Source organism: Glycine max, chromosome 8, assembly GCF_000004515.6.
Source record: "Glycine max cultivar Williams 82 chromosome 8, Glycine_max_v4.0, whole genome shotgun sequence".
NCBI lineage: Eukaryota > Viridiplantae > Streptophyta > Magnoliopsida > Fabales > Fabaceae > Glycine > Glycine max.
The window spans coordinates 524813-542583 of record NC_038244.2 but is presented as its reverse complement, the minus strand read 5'-3'; the positions used below and the strand labels follow the sequence as shown (position 1 = coordinate 542583).

Sequence of the window (17771 nt, the reverse complement as noted above, 5' to 3'; positions counted from 1 at the left end):
AGACCAGATATTTTTTCATTGTCACTAATGAAAAGATTTTTCTAAAGCTACTGATTCCCAGTAATGGAACCACCCGGAAATTTCTTGATATCATCCCAGCCTCTTACCCATGGTTTGCCAGGTGTTGCTCTTGTTTCAGGAGCAGAATGACTCTCAAGATTCTTCATAACTCCTTCTCGCACTGCGGCAAAGACCTATGCAACAAACGAATGGCATGAGAATTGTAACACAGAAAATATGAATTTAAGGTGACACAAACTTGAATAATGAAATGAGACTCACTGGGTTTATGTGGATTGATTCTGGGGGTTGCTCTTGTCCAGATATCCACTTCCATAAATCTGGATTCTCCTGTACAACAGAAATATGAATTTAAGGTGACACAAACTTGAATCAACAGATCTGTCTCTCAAACTTATGAAACTAGTTGCTATCTCATTTCCATTTTGTATCAGAGCAAAATCATCAAACAAACTACATTTACCACTAACGTTCTCAATTTACAGACTCAAGATTTATTTCGCTCATCAAAAGTGTACAAAGTAGTTAAGTTCCAAAGGTGCTAAATTAAACTTACTCTCTCCAACTTCTTTTGGATTAATCTCATGAATTAGCAAGATGCAAATCACTCCATCCTTTACTCATTGTACTAAAAGACGCTACATTTTCCATTTAAAATATTCCAAACCTAAAAAGGCCCTCTTAAAGGGGATACATCAATTGTTACCAGGAAACTAACCAGAATTAAATAAAGCATTGGTACATTGAAAAAAATTCTGGACCTTTGCACAGATGAAATTAATTGAATGAAGTCTATTTTCACATACAAGCAGGAAAAAAAAAAAAAAAAAACACGTCTAAAACACCCAGGCTCTAGTTGCAAAGACATATTAATATTAGGCCCTTTTAAATGGATAAACAGATTACCTCCAAAATTCGTGAAACTAAACCCAATATATTAGTATTATTTATTAAAGGTCTTAAAGTTTGAATTTCTAGATAGCATTGCCGTCATACTAAATATGAAGTTCATCCCAACTAAACAAGAATATCTGAGTTTTGACATGGAGTTACCAGTTATATGGTCATCCTCTGAAATCGGGTAGATAACAGACAATAACTATAATGATTCTGCTCCAATCAAAGTGGAATGAACACGAAACGAAGCTAAACATTTCTATTCATCTTTGTTTATAAGAATCAATCTCAAGACAGCACATAATTTGAAAGAGAGGATGATAACTAAGGTTGTTTTAACTGAAATGTGTCAGTCCAAGAACCAAATCCAAATACTAAAGACAAAAAGTCCAGTTACTCAGTGGTATTGGGATGAAATATTTAGTAATAAGTAAAGAGGAAAAGAAGGTACCAAGTCGAGGAGAAGAATGAGAGCTCGAACGCGATATTCATCCAAGGAGTGAATATTGTCCTCTACCCATTTTCCGAGAACCAAATCGAGTTCGAGGAACCCTCGCTGCTTGCTTCTGTATAATAGCCTATTGGAATTGGGAAAAGGATCATTCATTAGTTAAAACACATCAAATAAGAATCAAAATTGGACGAATAAAAAAGGAAAGAAAGAAGTGGAACCTGTTGAACAAGCGTCTTTTGCTTTCTTGGTTGGACAAGTGGATGGAGTTAGGGTCGTAACTAGCATGGGAAGTGAAAGGTGTAACAGGAGGAGAACAGAAGCACCTGAAGGTCAAAAGGGGATTTGTTTGCACCCGCGAGTTAAGAACGCTGCTTACTAATCTTCTGAGATGGAAAGAAGCCATTTGCTTCTTGTTTCTCTTCTGTAGCGGCTATCTTACTCACCAATTCTCTGCTTTCTGCTTTTAGCGCCTTTCTTTCCACCACCCCAAACCAAACGCACCCACTTTTTTATTAAAGAGGAGTAGTCTTTTTTTTTTTTTTTCCTTCTTCTTCTCCTTATTATTATAGTTTCGTTGATCAATATCAATTATTGTGTATTTATTAAAGAATAGAATTAAACTTACTTTTAAACAGTCCCAAAGTTTTCTCCATCGTTAAATCTATATATTTTCAGGTTCCACCTCGTAAGAGACATGTAATAAAATAAAATAAAATAAGAGTGTATTTACTATTTAAATTAAAATACCCAAATAACTTAATTCACTTGGTATCAATGATAAATACATTATTAATTTATCACCTTACACATTTTCTTACTTCATAATCATTGAAATTAAATCTAGCCTATTTGAGCCTCAAGTCAATTGCGACATTTATCATGGATATATAATTATGTGATTTCTCTCTCTCTTTCTTAATTGTTTCCTCCATTTTATTTCTTTTATTTTAAAGAAATAGAAAAAGGTTCACTGCCTAACACTGCAAAGGGAGGGACAGATGAAAGAAGAACTTGTTTCCTCTTTTGCTTATGTGTAACATGTATTTAATATTTAATAAATTGAGCAACTTAATGAGGTGAGAAAAGGTAAGATGGCATATTTTAAGTACTAACAAACATGCAGTAAGTTGCTTTCCTTAAGCATCGGTGATCATTGAGTAGTGAAGCAAGCATTCGTCACTAAATTACAGAATGACCTGGAATAATACTAACTAGTAACATTAAACACGTACGGTAAGACTTCCAAAGGAGTGAATAATCACTTTTTGTATGTGACATTGAGGAATTGTTTTGGTAATCTATCAAACACGAAATGGTCCTTCAGACACACACACTGTACCGAATCACACGTTTCCTTCAATTTGGTGAAGCTGGTCCCAATTTGATTCTTCAACTAATGTTCATTATTAAAAGTTAATTTCCCGTCTCTCTGCAAAGAACTTGCCGGTAATAGCTTGATCAGGAAGAAGGGAAAGCCAGACACCAGAATCAGCACCATCCTCAACTGAAACACTTCCTGCATAACCTGTGAGAGCGGTTTTGACCCAACCGGGGCAATAGGAGTTAATATAAATCTTTTCACCATCAGGTCTCTCAGAAAGCTTCTTTGCCATGAACCTTGTGTAAGAATTAACTGCTAGTTTTGACACCGAGTAGTCTGTGAACGTTGGAGGCCATCCTCCTGATTTCCAACTTCCATCTTCCACTTGTTGCAGAAAAGTTGATACCATCCCATCAATCACTTCCTCTGAAAGAGATTCCTCATCACTTAGTTGCTCCCTCAATGCTTCATTCTCCAATCTCTGTAGTACATGTTACCCCACCAACTCAGAATCACTTTTTATATAATCTAGCACAAGTTCATTCTAATACTACTAGAAAAAGTTTTTCAGAAGAAAAGTTTTCAAAACCATTTCTAACCGGTATCCGAACATATCCGTAGTACTAATGTTATTGAGAAAATATCTATTGTGCACATTTCATTTATATAGTAATTGTGTAAAGGGTTTTTATACTATTATATCACTTCCAAACTACCCGGAAAGTTTGTCAAATTTTTTTTAAAAAAATATTTTAAAAGTCATTCATAATAATTGTCAATGATAAATTTTTTAAAGAGATATAAAATCAAATTTGATAATTTTACAAGAACATCGCTTTATGAATATGATGTGATATTGACAAAGTAAATTCCTATTGGATGTGAGTAAAAATACTTCAAACGGATAGTTTACATAAATCAAACTCCATTTAACATTCCAAAACATTAATATTTATGCAAAAAAAAAAAAAACAAAAACATGCTTATTTTATTCCCGGTGAATGGATATTGGATTAGCAATGTTTACTCGAACATGAATCACTGTCAGATTCAGAATTTTTTTTCAGTGGGGCAAAAAATAGTATAGTATTTTCTCAAATAAAAAATTATATAAGCTTTATTAAAAATGATAATAAAAAATTAAAACAGTAAAATTTTAAAAAATAAAATTAATATCAATTCATTCTCTTTTTTTATCTTTTACAACTATTCATATTCATCTTATTAAAAAAATTATATCTATTTTTTTATGGGAAAAAAATATTTATTGAATATATTCAAGTAAAAAATTTACTTGATGAGAGCACTTGCCTCCAGGCCATTATCTTTTGTGTAGACCCCCCCACTGACATGAATAAAAAATTAAATTCAGAAAACAACATATTATTTACTTACATTTCGCTTGCCGTTTAATCGACCTAGACGCGAGCTCACATTTACAATGCGTCCACCAGCAGAGGATGACTTCATCAATGGAATCATGGCTTGAATCATACGCTTGGTGCCATAATAATTTGTTTCAATAACCAATTTAGCATTTTCAACGGAATTATCAGACCCAAAATTGAAGTTAACCCCAGCGTTGTTTACCTGCAGATATAGGATATTACTGCTTAATTAAAAACATATATATAAGAACACCTGTTACTCTACATGATATACGTCTTTTTTCTTCCTCGTAATTTATTGAGGTATCTTTTCAGTTAAGTTCATGTTACCTTTGATCAAATAAGAACAAATCCAAGTTCCAATTCTTTATTGAACACAAGTTCCTAACAAATAGGCACAAATTCAATTGCAATGTATGTTTTAGAAACTTACCAGAATATCTAAGCCACCATAATTTTCCTTCAACCACTCACAGAATTGGTTAATTGAAGAAGTATCTAGAATATCAAGTTGATGACATGCCACGTCCTGAATACCACCCTCTTGCAAGACCTTGATTGATTCAACACCAACACTAGCATCTCTTGATGTAAGTATTACAGTTACTCCATGATCAGCAAGTTGTCTTGAGATCTCGAACCCAATTCCTCTGTTTCCTCCAGTAACCACGGCAATTGTTTCCTTAGACCACCACCTATGCATAACCACAAGATTAAACACAGGCGGAAAATGAGTATGATCTCTACTTCTCTAGTTCCATGAATTAAGGATCGTTGACGTTTGATACAAGAATCAAGGACAATACACAAGAATACAATATAAATTTTAAAAATATTCAAGAGAAGATTAATTAACAAAATATCTAAATATGATGAGAATTTGGAAAATAATTATTTAATATTTACCTAATTAGCTAATAATCATTATGATTCGCCTCAAGCAATTACTAGTTTCGACCATTGTATGTTTGAGAAATATTAATTTTGGAGGAATTATCGTTTTCTTCAACTTTTCTTCAAATTAAGTAAACAATATGGAGTTACTCTCAAGTTACTCAGTAGTTTGATTTCAATATTCATAATTGGAATTCAATGTTCAAGGGAAGAGGAGTAGATGAAAATCCAAATGAATGAATATGGACCTATGATATGATGATATATGAGAGGGTAAATATATAGCTAGAGAAAGCAACCTCTGGTGATCAGCATATGGAATGGTCCTCAGAAGAGATATCTCTTGCAATCTCTTCTCTTTTCGCTCTTTAGATTTTTCTTTGTGCCCCATGTCTCGCTATAGCTATCACTGTTGGTTTAGCCCCTATTTGAACTCTGAAATTAAGCTGGATTGCTTGGGACGTTGAAGTTGAAAGAGATGAAGGTTGTATCTCTCTCTCTCTCACACACACACACGAGATGCAAAAAGCAAATGAGTGGCAATGCATGCATGCCACGTTGTTGGTCTAAGCATATATGTTGGCCTTTCGGTCAAATGTGTAGAACTAGACTTCAGGCAACAGATCAACTAACTTTTCTGCCGCGGCCTTTAAGGAATTTTTCTTATAGCTAGCTTGAACCAAGGTGGAAAATACTTCCACCAAAAGAGTTTTTACTATTGGCATTGGCATGTTTGAATAAAAAAATATTCCATTCATAAGTACATCACATAGGAGAAGAAAATAAAAAAGAATGTAATAAATTTCTGTATAAGTTAAAATTAGTTTTTAGATTTATGCATAAGTTACAACTCTATTTTTGAATAAGCTAATATTTTTTTTTTTACAAATTAACATAACCATAAGTTAAATTTAGTTTACATAAATAAAGTAAAAAATATATTTTTACTATTTTAATATGAATTTTGAAAGAAAAAAAATAAAGTAACATTCTTATAATTAAAAATGACAGCATTTTTTCAAATCAAACTATCCTAAAAAAGATATCAAAATATTCTTTCAAAATATATACATAAAAGTGATTCTTAATGTAGAAAGTATATAAGAAAGAACCAAAGTTATTTAAGTGTTTGGATTTATTTAGCATCATCCAAAATCATGTTAAAGTGTCAGCTAATATGATTTTAAATAAACATTAGCATGTTTAGTTTTATGTTGAATGATAAATTTTGGTTCAAAATAAATTTGAAGTTTGAGCAATTTTAGATAAAATTTGCTATAAAAAATTATATTAAATTTTATTATTAACTTATTTTTTAAAATAAAATATTCATTCTTCAAATAATTTTTTTTTACTTTCAAATTAATTTTAACTAAAAATGATTTTTAAAATTAACTTTGATTTAAAATCAAGTTAGCCAGACCAAATTATCAAATTTGTTGCGGTTGTCCTCGTCATTCTCATAATCTTGAGCGGATGCAAACACATTTTTTTTTCTTAGAAGGCATATTATTATTTTATATATTAAAGTATATTTCATAACATGCAATTCTATTTAATTTCCTATGTTAATTATTTTTAATTGTAATCCAATCAACTTGCTAATAGCTCTCTTTTCTCATTTAAAACATTTTTTTAGTTGAGACATTTAAAACATCTGTCGTGTGTGTATATAGTATGTGGTTACATTCTAATGACTATCATATCTTATTTTTTTTTTTAATACAATTGATTCTATGTGATAAGAAATATTATGCATCAACAGGCTTATCAAAGACAATAAGATAAGAGAATTGTATCTATTGATGTTTCAAACAAATAATTACACCAAGATATAGTAGTCCAATCATATTATATATCTTAATCACCATCAATATTTTCTTCCTTATTTCTTTTAGATTTGCATTTCCGCATCAGTTTAGCATCATTTTATCTTATTTGATTTTTTAGCTACTTATCTATTTTAGTATATCTTTTTTTATCTTTGTTTAAACTAAATTTCAACAATTTCAAAAAATAATAATTTATATATTCAAGAATTATTTATTTATTATAAATTAAATCATATAAAAAGTATTTATATTGTGTAACACATAGACTAAAATACTAATTAAATTGTATTTTTAAGCTCTTATTACTTATTAAATTAGAACTTGTCACTCTATTTTCATTTAGCTTTAAGATTTAAATGAATTATACATATACATAATGATTCATGTTTAATTTATTTTTATCATAACTAATTATATATAGTATTTTATTAAATACCTATTATTTAACTTATACACTTCATATTTTATTTTAAATTGATAAATACTCCTAGGATGTATGTAGACTAAGCAAAAAGTAAAAAGTAAAAACTTGGATAAAACAGGGGCAATGGAGATAGCTAGCTAGAGAGGAATATCCAAAAAATAACATAATATCCCCTTTTCTTCTCTAGCTGTTTAGGAAAGAGGGATAACAACACAACGCAATACAATCAGAATCAGAAATTCATTGATTTCCTTATCAGCCGAAGTACCCTCCCTCAATTACAATGTGAAGCACCTCTCTCCCCTCTTAAATACTCTGATTCGGTTTCCACAATACCTCCCTGAAAAAACCACTGCATAATAACGCATTGCCTTATTTATATATATTAACATATATTGCTACATAAATTGAAAAACCGTCCTCACCAATTGCAATTCCAGGTACCTTCTTCTTCGTATTATCTTGTATAATCACACTGCACACTATGCTTAGTCCAATTAGCTTCTGTTTAATCTCTCTTGTCACTTTCTTCTCTTTCCTTTGATCCACCCTTCAATTCAATCGCTGGTTTCTTCTTTCAGTTGGTGGTTTACGACTTTTGCGAGTTTTTGAGATTTTGACCCATCAAACCCCACGTAACCGCTGTGCAGATCTGAGGCCAAATTTAGCATCTTTCGGTACTCCAAAATTCAAATGCTCCATTGGTTATTTCCAATTTTCGATTTTTTGAGATTCTGAGCGAGAAGACATGGAGCACGTGGGGTTTTCGAAAGCGGCGATAGCCGATCATGGCCGCGGCAAGAAAACGGGTCCGGTTTCGATGGATCACGTGCTTCTTGCTCTGCGCGAGACCAAGGATGAGAGGGATCTTCGAATTCGGAGTCTCTTCAATTTCTTCGATGCTGCGAATAATGGGTACTTGGACTATGCTCACATTGAGGCCGGTTTGTCTGCACTGCAGATTCCCCCTGAGTATAAGTATGCAAAGGAGCTTTTCAAGGTGTGTGATGCTGATAGGGATGGAAGGATCGATTACCGCGACTTTAGGCGTTACATGGATGACAAGGAGTTGGAGCTTTACCGCATATTTCAGGCTATTGATGTGGAGCACAATGGCTGCATTCTCCCTGAAGAGCTTTGGGATGCTCTTGTCAAGGCTGGTAGGTATTTATGGCTTGTAAGTTGTAATTATTGCATGTAAATCATTCAATCACATATTTCCATATATGGTAAGTTTATTCATTTTTAGTAATAATCACTTTAAGGGTCATACCCAAGATGGATTCTGATTGTCGACATACCTAACATGATTTCTGATTGATCGGTGGTGCACAGTGTTGTTAAATAGTGGGCATGGCGGAATGGCATGGTGAATTTTTTGCCAACTGCCATGGCCAATTTATGAAGGGAATCCTGCCAAGACGGCGCCATAAGGTGCAATGGCATGTTTATATGGCAGAATTTCAGCCTGCCGCCATGTTCCACCATTAATAACACTGGTGCATGGAAGTTAAATTATCATTTAATTGTTTGTGTTGTAGGTGTTGTTGTTTGCTATCTGTCCTCTTTATCCTTTCTGTGCTTATAGTGATGTAAGTGTGTTGTTGGCTGTTCATTTTCCATGAGTGGGCCAAGACATGTTGACATTCGATGTTGTTCCTTAAACTTGCATTGCATTTGGTCGTGGTTGTGAAGCGGGTGAGCTTGTGGTGGGAAGGGTTTTTGTTTATGATAGGACATTCGTGGTTGTAATCTTAATAACAATTATGTGTGAGAAAAGGTTGAGTCTTGACTCTTGAGAGACTGCAGGGGTTTTACTTTTCATAACTTTGGTGAATCCTAGTGATTTATGAATATGTGTCTCTTTTGAAGATGTACTGCTGTTTTGTCTATAGATTCAGAGAGAGAGAGACAGAACTTTGGGAATAATTCTATGAGTATACATGGTGCTTTAGATTTGTGAAACCTGGTTCAGCTTCAATCTTTGATCTCTTACTTCTTTACTTGCTTTTTTTTCACTTTTTGTATGTAGTGATCTTCTCGGTCATTTATAATTCATATAGGGTTTCTAGATGTTTTTCCTTGGTGCCTTTTGTGGGGGCTTTTTCTATTGTTTCATTTTTTCTGCAGTATCTATTGTAAGCATATTCAGCTTCTATGTTGCAGGGATTGAAATTGACGAGGAAGAGCTTGCTCGCTTTGTGGAGCATGTTGACAAGGATAATAATGGAATTATCACTTTTGAAGAGTGGAGAGATTTTCTTCTACTTTATCCTCATGAAGCGACTATTGAAAACATATATCATCATTGGGAGAGGGTGTGCCTTGTTGACATTGGAGAACAAGCTGTTATTCCCGAAGGCATCAGCAAGCATGTGCACAGGAGCAGATATTTTATTGCAGGGGGGATAGCAGGAGCTGCTTCTCGTACAGCAACTGCTCCTCTTGATCGTCTAAAGGTGCTCTTACAAGTTCAGACTGGACGAGCTTCTATTATGCCGGCAGTGATGAAGATATGGCGACAAGATGGTTTATTAGGGTTTTTCCGAGGTAATGGATTGAATGTTGTGAAGGTAGCTCCAGAGAGTGCCATCAAGTTTTATGCTTATGAAATGCTGAAAAATGTAATTGGAGATGCTCAAGATGGCAAGTCAGATATTGGTACTGCAGGAAGACTTTTTGCAGGTGGTATGGCTGGTGCAGTTGCACAGATGGCTATCTATCCAATGGATCTTGTCAAAACTAGGTTACAGACTTGTGCTTCTGATGGTGGAAGGGTTCCTAAGCTTGGCACACTTACAAAGGATATATGGGTCCATGAGGGACCTCGGGCTTTCTACAGAGGGCTTGTTCCATCTCTTCTTGGTATGATTCCTTATGCAGGGATTGATCTCACTGCATATGACACCTTGAAAGATCTATCCAAGAGATATATTCTTTATGACAGTGGTATGGTATTACTGCAACAACATTATCTCTTGAACTTAATGATTTTATTTTACCAGTTTGAATTTTTTTTAATGATAAATTAACACTTCTAAATTCAACCTTTGAAACTTCAAACATTTATTCTTCTTTCTCCTTCACAGATCCTGGTCCTCTAGTACAACTCGGATGTGGGACTGTTTCAGGTGCTCTTGGAGCTACATGTGTCTATCCGCTGCAGGTTATTCGTACAAGGTATAAGGTTGTGCCAGTAGTAGTGTTATTTGACTTATTTGTCTGCTCTCCTTCCCCCCAAAGGAAATATGGAGTAGGGGATGCTATCAGTTTTGTTCTTTTAAGCTAATTTTCTTATTGATACTTTATGTATGCTCTTTGTTGACATAGCGTTATCATGATTCTCAGACTGCAGGCACAACCTGCCAACAGTACTAGTGCTTACAAGGGAATGTCTGATGTTTTCTGGAAAACTCTTAAGGATGAAGGTTTTAGAGGTTTCTACAAGGGACTCATTCCTAATCTCCTCAAAGTTGTGCCAGCTGCAAGCATTACTTATATGGTTTATGAAAGTATGAAGAAGAGTCTAGATCTTGAATAGAGTGTCATAGAGATTACTAGCTAAGTTCAAATATTATAAAGTCTTGAATTGTTGATGGTGATGAAAAAAGAACAGAGATTACTAGTCCTGTAGGAACTATTACAAAATAGTCATTCTTCTGAGGATATCTTAAAACACGATTTTGTAGTCAGAAAGTTTTTCCCCATGCTTATCTGAACTAAAATGTTGAGAAATTAGGTTGTATTCTAGATATACCAAGGTAATAGGTGTTATCCTTTTCAATCTGTACTTTTCCCACTATTTCCTATAGTCAAAAGTGAAGACACATAATTGTGTTTCTCCTCTATGTTCATGTCACTAGAAATACCATTTACTTAGAAATTGACGTATGGATTTGTGTGAATAAAATTGATGGATGGAATGATGGCAAAATGAATTATTATCAGTTCTCCAGTGAAGAAGATTCGGTTGTTCAAATTTCTTTCTGTTGAATGTACTATGTAACTAACCCTACATGCAAGTGCAAGGAACATGCGTTGGAAACGAAATAAAGATTGTTAACGTACTTGGGTTCAGTACACAGAATTGCTTATTAGAGTAAACCTCGGATTCTGATTGTTTGGAATTCCTGTTTGGTGAATAAAGCAATAGCTGTCTCTCTCTTGATGATTTTTGTCTGCTTCAGGAGAAAAATATCTCTTTCCTGTTTAGCCATGTGGATTTCAATAGTGATTACGATTTTCATTTCACAACTTTTTTGCCACTGTATTGTGTGGTGATTGGGCAGAAAAATCTTTTCAGACTGATGAGAGTGGACGAAATATCACACTCTAAGTAGTATCTTTCCAATGAATGATCACCTTTTATCTCATATTTTGACATACACCGAACCGAACCTCTTTCTAAGGTCATTTATCTGATATTGACCCTGTTACTGGCATTTAGTTTGTGGAAGCATGCACTTTGCTATGCATAATGCATTCATTTCTGTTTTTGATATCACATCAAGTTTGGTAGTTGGGTTAGGTGTAATATCATGGTGTTAGGATGCACATGAATTACTACTGATTGCATAAAACTTTAAACTTCCCATGTGATACGCAACATGATCATTCATGACTTCCTGTAATAAGCTTGCCATACTGGAGATGTTCTTCTATATTGGTACTTCTACGTGTAAATTGCATACTTACAGTTTGCATATTCGAAACATGGACATGCCACACATAGCACAAATATGAATAGTAATAGACAGAACCAAGTAAACAGTGACAATATTCATTTTTCTTTCCTGATGCCAACAAACAGTTCGCCACTTTATTCATGGCTTCCAACGAAAACACAGGAAAATATTACATTTCCTATATCTCAAATCACTCACTACCTCCCTACCTCATGAGTAAACCATTCAAACTTACAACTGTGACAAGAATAGGTGGAAAAAGAAACAGAACGGTAAATGAGCTACATAGCAACAAACACACATTGATTTTAAGATGAAACTGCAGTCTGTGTATGGCTTAGCTAGCTGCAAGGTTTTAAATTGTGGTAGCGTTCTTTGTTATTGTGAACAAGTGGCACTGAAGTGACTACAATTGTGGTCATGATGTGATCGTGGGCCCCCCAAAAATCTGAGTGTTACAATCGAAATCATGGTCATGGACTGTTTTTTTAAAACCTTAGCTGGCTGAATCACCAGTGCAGGCACAGCTTCGTGAATTGAACCTGGAAGAAAGGCTTTGCCTTCCCTAAGCCTTTATGAATTGCCTTTTTGATACTCCTCTCTTCAAAAGGAGAGCAGCATAACATTCAAGTCGTTGTCATCTTCTTCCTCTTCACTTTCTTCTTTCTCCATATCAGGACGTACTTAGCTTGGCTAGTAGATTAGATGGCACTTGGAATGAAGGACATTGGTGGTTTGTTACCTCCCATACATTCAAGCATATATAACCACTCCAAATGGAAGGATTAAAAAAGCGGACAACAGAGAACAGATAAGCATAGGCATTAAAAAAAAGAATCAAATCACATTTCAATCTCTCATAAGCATTTTGTTACACAATATTCCATGGAGCCTGTTATTCCACTTCTCACGACCGACAAGAAAGGATAATTAAAGATTAAGTATGGGGAAGAGGGGTTTGAAAAACAGGTAAAAAGAAGTGGAAAAAATGGTATGATAATAAAAAGGTGGTTGGTTAAAGTAATTATATGGACAAAAGAGCCAAGTGTAAAGAGAGAATAGGCTTGTAGATAAGCACTTGTGCATTTTAAAAATGTGGTACATTGGGTTGGCACCATCCAATTGGTATGCATGGGGATGGGGGCTTGCTAAATTCGGCATATAAATATACTATAATTAAAGAAAGCCAATGCTCTACTTTTTCATAGTAGTGCTTTTATTCCGTACGGAGAGGAATAACAATTATTGGAACCCCTCGTAATAAAATAATTTCCGTTAGGTCAAGTGGTCACTTCTTTATTTCTCTCCTAGCTTGGTAAAGCACACTTTAGTTGGTTCTCTATACAGTAATCCTTGGTTCGAGCCTCGAGTTTGCTTTTCTGATCAGTGAGTATTGGTTATCTTGCAAATGAAGAAAGATTTTAGAGAGTGCCTCGAAGAAATGACTAGGCATTGCTTGTTTTATCCACATACACGAAATGTTACTCTTTATCTAGCACATGCCATGATCAGCTTGGTGGTGTCTTCTGCACAATGAGATATGAATCGAAAATTTATATACTCATACTATTATATAAATGATAAAGGAAATATTAATTTTTTAAAAAGTGGGAATTCGATTAGTAATTAAGGATAGAAAGTGGACGTGCCGGAGTGGTTATCGGGCATGACTAGAAATCCTACGAGTTTCCAACACAAAGTGTTACATGATCAATGCGTACCTTGCAAGTAATAAAGCAATGCAAATCCATCTCCCAACTCCACCAAGTCCACGCCCACAGCATCACCACCGGTCTCTTACCTCTCCACACATTCCCAATCTTAAACAACATCCTCTCCACCCTCTCTTCCTTACTCACCACTTCTTCCAACTCCAACTCAATAATAACCTTCTATGCTCTCTCCCTCTTCCATTCCATCCCAAACCCTAGCACATTCTCCTTCAACACCCTCATCAGAATCCACACCCTCCTCCTCTCCCCTCTCCCCGCCCTCCACCTCTTCTCCACCCTCCGCCGCCTCTCCCTCCCCCCTGACTTCCACACCTTCCCCTTTGTCCTCAAAGCCTCCGCCCAACTCCATTCCCTCTCCCTCGCCCAATCCCTTCACTCCCAAGCCCTCAAATTCGGTCTTTTACCCGATTTATTCTCACTCAACACCCTCATAGGTGTCTACTCCATCCACCACCGCGTCAACGATGCCCACAAACTGTTCTACGAATGTCCCCACGGAGATGTCGTCTCCTACAACGCCTTGATTCATGGGCTCGTCAAAACCCGCCAGATTTCCCGCGCTCGGGAACTGTTCGACGAAATGCCCGTGAGAGATGAAATATCATGGGGCACCATGATAGCCGGGTATAGTCACTTGAAACTGTGTAACCAAGCCATTGAACTCTTTAATGAAATGATGAGGTTAGAGGTTAAGCCGGATAATATCGCGTTGGTGTCGGTTCTCTCTGCTTGTGCTCAGTTGGGGGAGTTAGAACAAGGTAGCATTGTTCATGATTACATTAAAAGGAATAGGATACGAGTTGATTCATATTTGGCAACCGGGTTGGTGGACTTGTATGCGAAATGTGGGTGTGTTGAGACTGCGAGGGACGTGTTTGAGTCATGCATGGAGAAATATGTGTTTACGTGGAATGCCATGCTTGTTGGCTTCGCGATTCACGGGGAAGGTTCGATGGTGTTGGAGTATTTCTCTAGAATGGTTTCTGAGGGAGTTAAGCCTGATGGGGTGACCTTGTTGGGGGTGTTGGTGGGGTGTAGCCATGCGGGTTTAGTTCTCGAAGCGCGGAGGATTTTCGATGAGATGGAAAATGTTTATGGAGTTAAACGGGAGGGAAAGCATTATGGGTGCATGGCTGATATGTTGGCGAGGGCTGGGTTGATTGAGGAAGGGGTGGAGATGGTAAAAGCGATGCCGAGTGGGGGTGATGTGTTTGCGTGGGGAGGGTTGCTTGGAGGGTGTAGGATTCATGGGAATGTTGAGGTTGCCAAGAAAGCAGCGCAGCAAGTGATGGAGATAAAGCCTGAAGATGGTGGGGTGTATTCTGTAATGGCTAATATTTATGCTCACACGGAGCAATGGGATGATTTAGTCAAGGTTAGGAGATCGTTGAGTGCTAACAAGAGGGCCAAGAAGATTACTGGGCGTAGTTTGATTAGGCTGAATGACGAGGGAGTAAGGTGTATAGATTAATTGGATATTAGGATAGATTTAATTGTGAATGATTGTTATTTTACATTTATTTTTTTGGCGAATGGTATATTATTATCATTAGTACTCGAGTTTTTTGCCGTGCAACCAGCTCGAGAGCTTTGTGAGATTGGAGGCCACCAAAGACCTTTTGGTTCATGGCAATGCATCACAAGAAATCACTTGTTTCACTCGAGTAAAGTAGTTCTTGGAAGATATTAGGCCAATTGTATATACTTTTGGAAGATAAAATGATCTCTGAATATATACTGTCACTTAAATTATTCTGTGCGTTAACTCAGGTTAATTAAAATTGACATAAAGTATCATGTAGATGCATGACTTGAGTAACTTTCCTTCCACTTTCAAGTAACCTTATTTTGGTATCTAGAAGGTATAAAATTACATTAACAAACCCTGTTACCCGGTAAATTATCCAATGTCTCCCTGTTATTCCTTACGGGGCTTCATGATCTTGAAATAATTTTATTTTAACACTAATTCAATTCACTTTTACATTTTAACACTAATTCACTATGATTCAAGAATTAATTTAACTATTTACTCCATTTGATGTATAAATGTATTTTTCTTATCCATTAGCTAGTTCTGACTACAAACAGAGCGTGGCACTTCCGGAGGCTTCTATGGCTACCGTGTCAACTCAAAAAACTGACAAGTGTCTTTTAGCTTCCACATTCAGCTACGTGGCTCCGGAACCTTCTTTCTTTACCGAGACTCACATCGCTTTCTGTACAAATTCCAACGGAATCATATTCATCAAACAATATAAATCAGTGGAACCGACATTCAGGCCAATACTATCCAGACACGTATTTTCGCTTTGGTTTTGGTTCAGTACGCAACCATGGGGTTTTCAGGCCAATGGTACGATTTTCTAATATTATTCTTGTTTTCTAGGAATTCCCTTTTCTAATCCTTACTCAACGTTCAACATGTGGTGCAGAGTGGTAATTGGTTAGCAGTGTTAGAAAGAGAGTTGGAGGAAAGGCTGCGTACACAACCTCAACAGACACCAAAGATGAAAGCGTATGCACCTGCGGCTGATTACGGGTACGTTCACCACCGACAACATGGGAAGTCTGACAAGTTCATCAAGCAATCCTTCTTCAGGAAAGTGGCGCACGTGCAAGACCGTAGCTACCCTAACCCCATTCTCAGAGATGCCTATGCTTATACCCCTCGTGTCGATCCCTCGCACGTGTAACTAGACAATTAGTCTAGTTTTTGCTTTTGTTACACTGGATAAATAAATAAAATAGAACAACTCAAGTCTATGTCTCTCTGCCTCTTCTATGTGACTTGTGTTCTGGCTTTTAATATTTCAGCTTTGTGCGTATATGCATAAGCGTAATGCAAAATATGGGCATTTTGTACCATAATGATCTAATTAATTTCAATCCCTTAACCCTTTGCAATACTTTCAATCATGATTATATTGTAATAAATAAATACAATAGACTTTATTAGCAATCTCATAATTAAATTGGACTGAAAACAAGTAACAATGCTTTGTTGGGTTAGTTATTTACGCCTCATATAAAGCCGAATTGCTTGCGGTGACTCACGACAACAGTGGGAGGCTTTGAGGATTGCCCAAGGGACAAGACAGGAACGGTATCAATCGTTTGCTCCCCAATTCGCCCCTTCTCTCTTCGAACCAACCAACGACATATCCTTGGGCTGGATCTTGCAACACTAACCTCAAACTTTGATGTTTACGTCCAGAACTAGTGCATTAATTTCCACGGGATGGGATTCTAAAAACAGTGCAATATATCATACCTGTCACCGTTGTTCGACTTATAAATATTCGGAATTTTTATCAAAGTTTACCTCCTAAAACTATGAATTTAGGGGTTAACTTCAATTAAACATTAAATATAAAAATCAATGCGGAGGTTACTTTGGCTGCCAAGTCAGCAGTAAGCGTTTGGTTAGAAAATAAATTATTAGTGTGCAAAGTTAAAAATGAAAATTATATGATACAGTTTCTTACTCTAATATATATATGGCGTAAATTTCCAATTAATGGGACCACATAAGATATGCTTAATCTAGTGACAGCACAAGAAATTGATCGAGTTTTTGAGTAGTTAATGTTGGATGTCCACGAGGGTTTTTCTTCTAGTGCACGCGGAGCTTTCAAAGAAGGTTTGATTATGAAAGTGCAAGTTACTTCCAAATTTTGCTAATACCAAATGCATGGAATACTTAGCCCTGAACTACTCTGGTTTCTGGACCACACTGCTTAAATTTGTTTCTCTGTATGCCACAGCTCTAATACAACAATTTTGGAAATTCAACGTCTTCTGAACTCTCTCCCTCAATACTCATTGCTACAGATAGAGAATTCAGTTAAGGTCTTTTTTCGTAAGAAGCTCTTGAGGGTTGAGGGTTCGAAAGACGTTTAGTTTCCAGAATTTATGTAGAACCAATAAAACTCAGTAGTAAAGTAAAAAGGTGACTTCAGAGATAAGGTACTTTCTGGTACTGGTAGTGTTTATGGTTGATTCTTGGGCTTACGCTTCCACCTTAGATTCTTAATTGAAACAAAACAACTGGCATACTAGTTTCTTAATTTCTGCAGGATTTGTGTCCAGGGTATCGCTATTTCCTCCATTTCTGGCTTG

At 35.9% G+C, this 17771-nt stretch overlaps 4 protein-coding genes and 1 long non-coding RNA gene across 5 annotated transcripts; 2 read left to right on the top strand and 3 right to left on the bottom strand.

The window, feature by feature from the left end:
- Window positions 1-16: 16 nt before the first annotated feature.
- Window positions 17-1860, bottom strand: LOC100527878 (uncharacterized). Its single transcript, NM_001248122.2, has 4 exons — window positions 1591-1860; window positions 1370-1496; window positions 283-351; window positions 17-194 (listed from the first exon to the last, which is right to left on the bottom strand). Exons 1-4 carry the CDS (start codon window positions 1773-1775, stop codon window positions 48-50), a joined length of 528 nt encoding a protein of 175 aa, NP_001235051.1. The 5' UTR covers window positions 1776-1860; the 3' UTR covers window positions 17-47.
- Window positions 1861-2457: 597 nt separating this feature from the next.
- LOC100793649 ((+)-neomenthol dehydrogenase) lies at window positions 2458-5454 on the bottom strand. The gene is made up of 4 exons (XM_003532258.4): window positions 5275-5454; window positions 4515-4776; window positions 4089-4283; window positions 2458-3174 (listed from the first exon to the last, which is right to left on the bottom strand). The coding sequence occupies exons 1-4, from the start codon at window positions 5364-5366 to the stop codon at window positions 2779-2781; spliced, it is 945 nt and encodes a 314-aa protein (XP_003532306.1). The 5' UTR covers window positions 5367-5454; the 3' UTR covers window positions 2458-2778.
- A 1922-nt stretch (window positions 5455-7376) lies between these two features.
- On the top strand, window positions 7377-11110 carry LOC100790672 (calcium-dependent mitochondrial ATP-magnesium/phosphate carrier protein 3). Its single transcript, XM_003532253.5, has 5 exons — window positions 7377-7671; window positions 7813-8391; window positions 9398-10180; window positions 10321-10411; window positions 10580-11110. The coding sequence occupies exons 2-5, from the start codon at window positions 7980-7982 to the stop codon at window positions 10770-10772; spliced, it is 1479 nt and encodes a 492-aa protein (XP_003532301.1). The 5' UTR covers window positions 7377-7671; window positions 7813-7979; the 3' UTR covers window positions 10773-11110.
- Window positions 11111-11995: 885 nt separating this feature from the next.
- Window positions 11996-13780, bottom strand: LOC121175267 (uncharacterized). Its single transcript, XR_005892497.1, has 2 exons — window positions 13638-13780; window positions 11996-13442 (listed from the first exon to the last, which is right to left on the bottom strand). It is a non-coding gene; the product is annotated as an uncharacterized lncRNA (long non-coding RNA).
- LOC100795766 (pentatricopeptide repeat-containing protein At5g61800) lies at window positions 13449-16415 on the top strand. Its single transcript, XM_006586258.3, has 2 exons — window positions 13449-16005; window positions 16085-16415. The coding sequence occupies exon 1, from the start codon at window positions 13630-13632 to the stop codon at window positions 15118-15120; it is 1491 nt and encodes a 496-aa protein (XP_006586321.1). The 5' UTR covers window positions 13449-13629; the 3' UTR covers window positions 15121-16005; window positions 16085-16415.
- The last annotated feature ends 1356 nt before the right edge of the window (window positions 16416-17771 follow it).